Raw genomic sequence first — 10,285 nt, 5'->3', positions numbered from 1 at the left:
TTTCATTACTATAGATTCTGTTAAGTCGTCTTAAAAAGTGTTCCATACGCTCTCATATTTTATTAAGTTCTCTTTGTAGTGCTCTTTTTCCAAAAACCTGGTTAGATTCATTTATTTTATGTGTAAAAAATGCACACCTTTTAGTCGTTCTCTTATAATCCTTATAAACTCTTATACCACTTCATTTAAAAATAGTGCAGTATGGTACGAAGGAGTTTTCTGTCACTATAGATTTTTGTTAAGTCGTCTCTGAATTATTCCCTATGATCTAATGTTTCATTATGTTGTGTCCTAATTTTTCCAAACAAATAGTATTTCTGCTAGTGTGTATGGAATTTTATTCTTACAATAGCATCTTATAGTATTTCTTTTGCCAATACATATAGATTAGATATTACCATGTTAAGTCCTTAAGCTAAATTCTATATGAGGGCAAATTTTTTTTCGAAAAAGTAAAAGGATGATCATATACACAAAATCAATTTTAAAACATATCTAATTTCAATAAATTATATCCAACTAGAAAGTAACTACGAAGTCTAAATATATCTTCAGTATCAAAAAAAAATCAAATTTTTTGTTATTCTAAAAATAAATTTGTCAAAATTGATATGAAGATGGAAAAGCAAATCTGAAAATGGATGTTGAAATCTTATTATAGTTTATGATAAGCTTTAAATAACGCCAAACAAAATTAGTGTAGTAGGAGAAAAACAATGAATGTTCGAAGTCTTTGTAGTATAGCTTACATAAATAATGGAGAAAATTGGATGCATTTGTAACGGTGGCGTAGAAATTGAAGCATATTTCGCGGCGCATAACGAAAACAACAAAAGCTATACTACAGATGAAATGGTAAGAAAGAAACGTCTCTGTGAAATATGCGCTTAACGAGAAAATTGGATCTATTTGATGCGCTCTCGGCACAAAGGCAGACTAACAGCTCACAGAGGAGGGTGTGAATGGAATGGCATTTGTAGTATACATCACGGGGCTGCGGAAATGAATGTTGTTACTATTAATTCAATGAAGTGTAATTGTGTATGGATTCGCTTTCGACTCTCCTTGCTGTTTGGCTAATGCAATAAATATTTTATAAATTTTATATTCTTTGATTAAATTATGACTTTCTAGTGCAACTTGCAAAGCTTGCGGTTATGTTAGCGTAGTACGCTCGTTGACTGCTCCCATTGGCAGTGGTGGTACTGATGTTTTTTGAGAATTTCATGATTTTCACGGTATCTGTGATACAACGGCAATGGGTGGTAAATAGGCTTTGGCTTGTTATATTGCATGTTAGTTTGGCAAAAACATTTTTTGCAGCTACGAAGGGTGTTTATGATGTTTTTGTGTAGTACTCGTAATGTGCATATTTCTCGGTTTGCTGACTAAACCAACCAGCAACCTATGCCGTACCATCTATTTTTAGCAAGTTTCATTTGAAAAATTATTTTTATTACTTAAAATTTTTTTTCTCTCTACACATTTTGCAATATCACAAATATCATTAAAATGAAAAAACCATAGCAGATGTCGTAAATGGCCAAAATGCATGCGAATGAGATTTTTTCTGGTACTTCTACTGCTGCCTTTGTGCACTTGTGATTTGCTTTAATGTTTTGGGTTTTGTATTGCAAAGTGTAATGCATATTATTGATGTGTTTTTACATGATTAATTTTTAATATTTATTGAAAATTAATGTTATTAATACAGATACAACATACGCATTTTTAAGTATTAAATTATTTCTTACATACTTATATAAGAAGAGGGTTGGCAGTTCCTGATATAGATGATATATTTAATGTGATGTGTTTGATTGCAGTGCATCACTACATTAAATAAAAAATATAAAAATAATTTTTTTACATTATAAAGTACTATAAAATTGTTTAAATTTTATTTTCTTCAACACTTTAATCCTTTGCAAATGTTATACTAGATATATAAATTTTGCATGAACAATTTTGGATGCCTTTCTAATCCTGTTCTGTAATCCTGGGTATAAAAATTTTGTCTTGAAAACTATTAGGTCTATTCACACATACCATATAGAGTAGGGAGAAAAATTATTTTAACAGAATATACATTAAAATTAAAATAAAAAAGACAGATGTCAAGATCTTAGAGTCTGACCTGCTAAAACTTTTACGCGGTTGATGTCGGTCGATTTGACTGATTGTCGATTTTACTGTAGAGTGTTGTGATGGATCCAAGTTTAAAAATATTTTTTATTATTATGTTTAAATAAATGGATTACATCTTTCGCTATATAAAATGTTAGCACTAAATAATATTCGTATTGTCTTTTGATAGGTTTAAATAGTTTGCAGTCTCTCTGAACTTCTCTTTGCGATAGTTCAAAATGACTCTTTAGTGTTTTTTGGACGTTTAAGAGTATGAGCATTATCGGTTTCTGTATGGTTTATATTGAAGTTCACCAAGCTACCAACAAACAGCAGTACCCAATTGCATGTTTGTGTACCTCTCTATCTAAGGGTTTACAATAAGTTAGTCTTTCAGTTTTTTAAGCTTATCTAATAACATTTTTTACTAATATTTTTTGTGAATTCTTAAAAATACACAAGATAATTAGTTGGCGAAATACTCTAAAAGTCAACGTAATTCTAAGATGGGAATCTAAAGAAAAGGAATTAAGTTTTTTTTTCGCTTCACTAAACAATAAATCTATTTAGGAGTTCATAAATTTTTGAAAGAAACATTATATGTGCCATTCTTTTACAAATCGGACACATTTTCGACTGAGATTTGGTCGAAAGCGTCATGGGTTTCAATATTTTTTCTCGAGATATGGGTCTTTTGAGAAAGGACTTCACTAAAAAATGTAGCTAAATCGAACGAGATCAGTTAATTTTTTGCTAAGAGGAATAATCCATATATATTAGATCATATATAATTTTTGAATTAAATAAGTTGATTAAATAAAAATTATTTAATTTACAATTCAACATTTATTTACTTTTGCTTCCAAAGTTAGAGTTGTAACAGAAGGAGGTTTGTGATGTATACTTATAGTTAGATTTAAGAGGTAAGCGATAAAAACAAAAAGGTTATAAATAGTAGGAACATAATTATATACCTATATATATCTACAAAAAATTTTTAGGGAAAAGCAAATCTTATTCGTTTATAGTAAATGATCTGTTTTAAGATTATTTAATATATATGAGAATATTGCCTTAGTTGATTGTGGATCAATGTAGTTGAAAATTTGAGATTTATTGTCTCTGAAGACTGTAAGTAAGGTGGCACTAAGATAGTGATTTCGTATTGAGGAGTAAATGGGGCACTCAAACATAAACTTAAATATAAACATTAAATAAAAGTAAAGATTATATCATATGTAGTTTTTTGCCATTTCATAACTAATATTAATTTATATCCAAGAAAATATATTTAAACTATATTTCATATCATAAATTTTTTAATAAATAATTTCCATTGTATGGAGTTCTCTGAATTAAATTACTTTGAGTAAAATATTACAATTTCATTTCATTTCTATTTAAAAGTAATTAATCACTATCAATGATATATATTCCATTTACATACTTAATGATCCAAAGAATGTGTACACCATAAATATTAAGGTAGAACCTATTAATCAAATGCTTGTAATAATCGCATTGGCCAACTGCAATGGTAATCAGGTAAGCCAACGTGTACTTTATAAAACTATTAAATTATAACTGCACGACAATTAATGAATGATAAGCCCTCAACATTAATGCATAAATAACAAGGATATAAATAATGGAAATATTTAAATGCAACTTTTCAGAAATGCAACTTCTTCGGAAAGACAAGCAATGTATGTCCACAAATGCAGTCATGTGGGTAATAACAATTTAGCCGAACATTAACGGCATAAAAGTTGATACCAATACCAAGTTGAGAATGTTTGCCTTGTCAACAACAATAACAACAATACTAACAAAAAGTCAAAACAACAATAACAACAAGAAAACAAGAAAACAAGAACTTAACAAAAAGTAACTTTTTCATTGCTGCTGACAGCACAATAAATATTGTGTTTGCCTAAAAATATAAACAAACCGAGTAGAAATACTATAGAATCACCATCACCAACAGCAGTGCTTGGAAAACCGTTCGGGTACTGAAGGATAAAACAACTGCAATTGCTGCAATTGTCAAACTTGTCCACTAACTGTTAAGTCAAAGCCGTGCTGAAGTGGAAACAGCGAAATGCAAGGAATGGAAAATGGAAAATGTTTTAAAAACTTTCACAACATAATTTAGTTTCGTTAGTCACGCAATGAAAATGTTTTCAGCTTTGAATGTTGAGCGAAATTCTTTTGAATACCATTTCTCCCTTCAGAACCATTTCTCAACATCCTACATCCTTTTCCCTATCAAAATAGGGAAAATAGTAGAAAATATTGCATTTGCTGAACAACTCAACTAACTTTGAAATTAAAAGACTTAACTTTTTAATAGCCAAAAATGTCAATTCTTCCTATTTATATTAACTCTTCTGTCATGTGTAATAAGAAAACTATATGGGACTCTTATGGGATGCACTGGACAATCTTACGAATATATAAAAGATTTTAGAATAACTTCGGACATTCATGCAGTGAGGCTGCCCTTTTCCTAGCACGCTTGTCTGCAAATTGATTACTAAGACTGCTAGTGTGACCCGGAAGCTATAGAAAGATTTACATCTAATTATTTTGTTTAAAATGTCGACATAAGTGTTTTGAATACCTTCTATATTAACAGTAAGCAATATTGTTAAAGCTTCTTAAATAATTATAATACATCATCGAATGTGATGTTTAACATACCCTCTGCTCAAAAAGCATCCGGATTTTGTTGTTTGTTAACTACTCCTTAAGTAATACTTTTCTTGACATATGGTTCAAATTTGAGCGCCATCTGTCAATTAGTTTGTTTACAACAGCTGTTAATGTGAGACTAACTCAAGTGCATTTAGCGATTTTTACTATGGATAATTCTTGTTGTACGCGATTTTTTGACCAAACACGGCACCACTGTCATCGCTCAGGCACCATATTCGCCAGATCTGGATCCGTGCGACTTTTTCCTGTTCCCGAAACTCAAATTGCCCCTTCGTGGTAATCGTTTTGAGTCGATTGAATTGGTAAAAAAGAATTCGCTGAAGAAACTAAACGTAATACCTTCACAGGCCTACGAAAAGTGTATGGAAGATTGGGTTAAGTGTTGGCATATGTGTATCGCTTCAGAAGGAGCATATTTTGAAGAAGATGAAATAAATTTGGAATAAAATTTAAATTTGTGTGTTTTATTTACAAAATTCGAATACTTTTTGAGCAGAAGGTATCGATAGAAGTCTTTACTACAATATAACTTTACAATATAACTTCTTTTTATCGGGAAATAGATTTTATTAATAAAATAAAATAGATTTTATTCGCAAAAAAAGCAAAGGTTGCATAGCACCAAATCAGTTGAATACGAGTTGTGGTTCACCTTACCAATGGTTGTAATTGCCAATAAACTGGTCTCACTACAATTAAAAAGTTATATATTCTTCGGGACATTATAATATTATAACAGAATAAACAGTAATCAGTACGTCTTCAACTAAGAACCAACCAATGGTTGCGATCCCTTTTCCAAAAACAAAAAATATTAATGAAATATAGCAAAAATAGATATGGATATACCTAGATGTCAATGTCAAAAATAACACAAACAAGTCAGAACTATAACAAAAACTTGATATATAGGTCTGCACTGACCTTACTATAACTTCGATTTGTAAAACAGATAAATTACAACTTATTTGAAAAAAAAAAAAAACTAATAGTAGCAATTAATATTAGTTTAATCTTTTTGATGCCGGGAATGCAACAACTTTGTAAAATTTCTCCTCACCACCTTGCTTTTGTCTTAATACTACCAGTTAATTAACATACATTAAGACTGAAAAGTTTTCGGAAATTCTCATTTAAAATTCGCGCGCTGTATATTTTTCGATATTTTAAGTTTATGTAGTTTGGCAGCACTGTCCTTATTTACTATGCCAAAAATGAGCGCGATCTGTCAGAGACAGTTCGTTTACGGCAGCTGTTGAAACCAGTTCACCTCAGTAGTGCGTTGCGAAATGTCTTCGACGGTCGTACGACCGTCCTGGAAGGCTTTGTACCACTCATAAACTTGAGTTTTCGATAAAACTGATTCCCCATAAGCCTTTTGTAGCATTCGCAACGATTCTGCACACGAAATTTCGTTCGAAACACAAAATTTGATGCAAACTCTTTGTTCAATATTTTTTTCCATTGTTTTTTTCGCAACGCACTACTGAGGTGAACTGGTTTCAACAGCTGCCGTAAACGAACTGTCTGACAGATCGCGCTCATTTTTGGCATAGTAATTGTCCTTAATTTCTGCCAAACTACATAAACTTAAAATATCGAAAAATATACAGCGCGCGAATTTTAAATGAGAATTTCCGAAAACTTTTCGGTCTTAATGTATGTATATCGACTTTACTTTAACACTATTATACCCTACACTACTATGACACTATGGTATTATACCAGTTTCCATATTAGATTGAACATACAAATATATACAGTTACCATAAACAAATCAAGTCTCAACCTGTGCCTGCAGCATAAATTAATAAGAACAAAATGCAGATAAGAATCGCCAACCGCTGTTCTAAGCAGATTGTTTATCTGCTGTTGCTGCTGTTGGTAGTCTTCCAGTAGTAACCCTTCTGTTTTCTATTTTTTACTAAATGGCAGCTATAATCCCCATTAATTCTCATTAGTTTGCTATTTTAACGCTGCACATTATGTTACACATATTTTTTATACTGTTTTTTTTTTTGTTTGGTTTTGTACCGCTTTGAACTTAAGTGTTACTTTAGCTGCTACTTTGCCATTTGTAGTTTTTATAATATTATTTTGTTTAGACATTTGTGCGGTGTTTATAATATTAAAATACACCCAAGGGGTTGGTCACATGTACACCGAAGATTCCAGACACATAAATTTTGCGTAACTCCCTGAACTACAAATAAAGGAAGCACGCACACAAATCCATAAAGTCCGCCAACTAAAGACAAGGCATTGATGATGAGGAAAAAAAATAAACATAAATATTTAAAAATTTATATGTACATATAGTTTATATGTGCGTACATACATACGAGTATAAACAAAGTATGCCAAACCAAATAATGCAAGATATAAAAACTACAAATGGCATAAATTAGCTTTAACCTGGTATTTTATAAGCATTTTTTGTGGTTTTTATATGCACGTTTGTTACTTTAAAAAATTATTGCTTTATAGTTCTGGTGTATTGCATTTATCCAAACAAAAAAAAAATTATATATATGAACTGAATACCTCAGAAAAGTAACAGAACCAACCCTTGCATGTATATTGATGTATTGCCGCCGCTTTTAGGGGAGGTACGCGTATGTCAAAATATTGTCCTTTTGAAATCAATATTATCGGGTGAGGTTTACTTTTTTATGTTCTTCTATCGGCGAGTGGAATTTTCTCTTATTTAATGTTTGCGGTCTTGTTTACTTTTTATAAACATTTTAAACTAACATATGCGTTAAATGGTTACTCTAATTAATCTATTAAACCCCGAGAAATCTGGAAAAAGGAAGTCGATTATAAACAGTTGCAATTTGCGCTCCAATGTAGTAAGAATTTTATAAAATTAGAGATCAATTAGTAACTAAAAAACATAAAACTAAAATGCTGCATTAGATTTTCTAAGTCCTCGATAGTATAGTGGTTAGTATCCCCGCCTGTCACGCGGGAGACCGGGGTTCAATTCCCCGTCGGGGAGAGTAATTTTTTTTGATATATATATTTTATTTGTGTCTACAAGCTTAGTATCTACTAAACACGTACAGTCGTAAGTTTATTTCTAAAAATTTATTTTTAAAAAATTTATATGTACATATATATATATATTAACATATACATTTTAATATATGTATATATCTCGGATCATATATTGTGAAGATTTATGTAATCAACTATAAATATGTATATATACATATTTATATATATATAGAGTAGAGTATATATATAGAGTATATATTTAGAGTATATATATAGAGTATATATTTAGAGTATATATATAGAGTATATATACTCTATGAACACATAGGTTTTACACATAATAAATAATAATTAAAATTCTTTAAAACCAAGTATTTAGAGCTTACAACCAAAATACAAATTAATTTACTTTTATTTAATTCTCATGTTATATTAATTACATACATTGTTCTCCGAACATATATAATATTATAGACATTTATATACATAGTTGATGATAATGGATATGATATAATATTCTAAGAAAGCACTACCTTCATTGATCCAAAAAATATGTTATAAAATTCTTTAACAATATATGGATCTTACATCTAGAGACTAAATTATTTTCTATCATTTTTACTTAATTTTGTTTGAACTCTGGATATAATTATTGATTGGCAGTGAAACTCCACCGAAAAGTAATTTCAGAAACCAGCTAGCTTCATTTCACTAATCCAGGCACACCCATTTCCCAACGAATTATAATAATAATTGCTTTTTTGGCTAAGCTAAGCTTTATGTATACTGTCGCATACTGATCTTTCAATCTATGAATGTATCAATGCTATTCCTGTGGTACCACTATGGGCCTTTTGCTTTTTGGCTAAGCTAAGCTATGTATACTATCGCATACTGATCTTTCAATCTATGAATGTATCAATGCTATTTCAATGGTACCACTATGGGCCATTATTTAAGCTCAAGTGGACGTTTTGTTAAACAAGACCTGCCATATCAACCTACCTACCTAAGCTATAAGCCACAGCATAGGTTTATAGCAGAGATATCAGACCATAAACATAAACCATTTATTAGACTTTCCTACTATAAAGAAATATGTTATAAAAAAATATTATTATAATCAATGACACTATAAATCATAACATTAATTATTCTCAATATCTAGTGAAAGAATATATATCCAAGGTTACAATGATATAAACACATAAATACAATATTATTAAAGTACATAAAGTATAGTTCGATCAGTAATCCAAATGGATAAAAATTATTAAAATATGAAAAAAAAAAATTACGATCTCCCCGACGGGGAATTGAACCCCGGTCTCCCGCGTGACAGGCGGGGATACTAACCACTATACTATCGAGGACGATGTATGATTCTTGTCAGGGTATTTAAATTTTCTAAATATATTTCAATAAAGATCGCTTAATGTCACGATGTTCCACGAGAATTAATTAAATTATTTAAATTAGTATAATTAAAAATATACTTCAATTGTATTTAAGAATATTGAAAGAAAAACAAAAGTTTATTATATTAAAAATCGATAGACATTATTTAGTGAATTTAATAGTCAAAGTGTACATTCAAGCCTTACCAGTGCATATTGTAGTATATAATTATCTATTTTATAGAATCTTCACTTCCCTTCGTATTAATGATAAAAATATAAATCAACTTCTATTTTGAATCAATTAATGACTCCTATTATAACTAATCATATTAAATATATGAAAAAACAAGCTCGTAAGAAGTGAAATTGTCATTGTAGTTGTACCCCACACTGTTCTGCTTGTGTTGTCTCTAATGGAAGTGTGGAACGGCACTTGGTAGTTGGTCAAACTTGACATGTGACTCCAGAACACAATTCCGGTGTGTGAAATGGCGCTTGGTGGTTGGCGGAACGTAATTTCGACCGTGCTTAGAATATATAATTAATAATATACCTCTGTAGCCATAAGTGTTCTAAGAGAAGTAATGACCTGCACACGGACATCACTCATGATATGTAGGTCTGTGACTTATCATAATGCCCAAGGCATAATTTAAACTATAGTAATTAGCTACAGTACAGTAGGTGGAAATGTCCAAAATTAAATTGAACACATATATTCCTGAAGTAATCTGCACGTTTGGGTTTCAAGTCGGTGGCTACTGTATACCATATATTTGACCTACATTGAGAGTCATTAAATACTGTAGTTTGAACGTGTGTTGTTCCTAAGTCACAAATGTATCACGGTAGAGTATTCAATTAGGCATTTAATAGACTAAACAAATGGTATATGTATAACTTTAGATAAGTCTTATTTATAGTTTTTGTACGGTAAATTTTTCAATGAGACCATCTATTGCAATTAACATGGAATGAGTATCAAAGTGAGAATATAGAATGGAGTATTATTGTCTACTATTTGATATTAACAATTTTAA

At 30.4% G+C, this 10,285-nt stretch overlaps 1 protein-coding gene and 2 non-coding genes across 3 annotated transcripts in view; 1 reads left to right on the top strand and 2 right to left on the bottom strand.

The window, feature by feature from the left end:
• Nucleotides 1-1,729, bottom strand: part of LOC119674356 (hormone-sensitive lipase-like) — a 4,142-nt gene extending 2,413 nt beyond the window's left edge. The window contains exon 1 of the mRNA XM_038085492.1: nucleotides 1,726-1,729. Coding sequence (XP_037941420.1) covers nucleotides 1,726-1,729 — 4 coding nt within the window. The remainder of the gene's footprint in view (nucleotides 1-1,725) is intronic.
• Nucleotides 1,730-7,774: 6,045 nt separating this feature from the next.
• Trnad-guc lies at nucleotides 7,775-7,846 on the top strand. Its single transcript has one exon. It is a non-coding gene; the product is annotated as a tRNA-Asp (tRNA).
• Nucleotides 7,847-9,146: 1,300 nt separating this feature from the next.
• Nucleotides 9,147-9,218, bottom strand: Trnad-guc. The gene has a single exon. It is a non-coding gene; the product is annotated as a tRNA-Asp (tRNA).
• Nucleotides 9,219-10,285: the final 1,067 nt, after the last annotated feature.

This window comes from Teleopsis dalmanni, chromosome 2, assembly GCF_002237135.1.
Source record: "Teleopsis dalmanni isolate 2A chromosome 2, ASM223713v2, whole genome shotgun sequence".
In the NCBI taxonomy this organism is placed as follows: Eukaryota; Metazoa; Arthropoda; class Insecta; order Diptera; family Diopsidae; genus Teleopsis; species Teleopsis dalmanni.
Note: the sequence above shows the minus strand (reverse complement) of the source record. Positions and strands in the feature narration are given on the sequence as shown.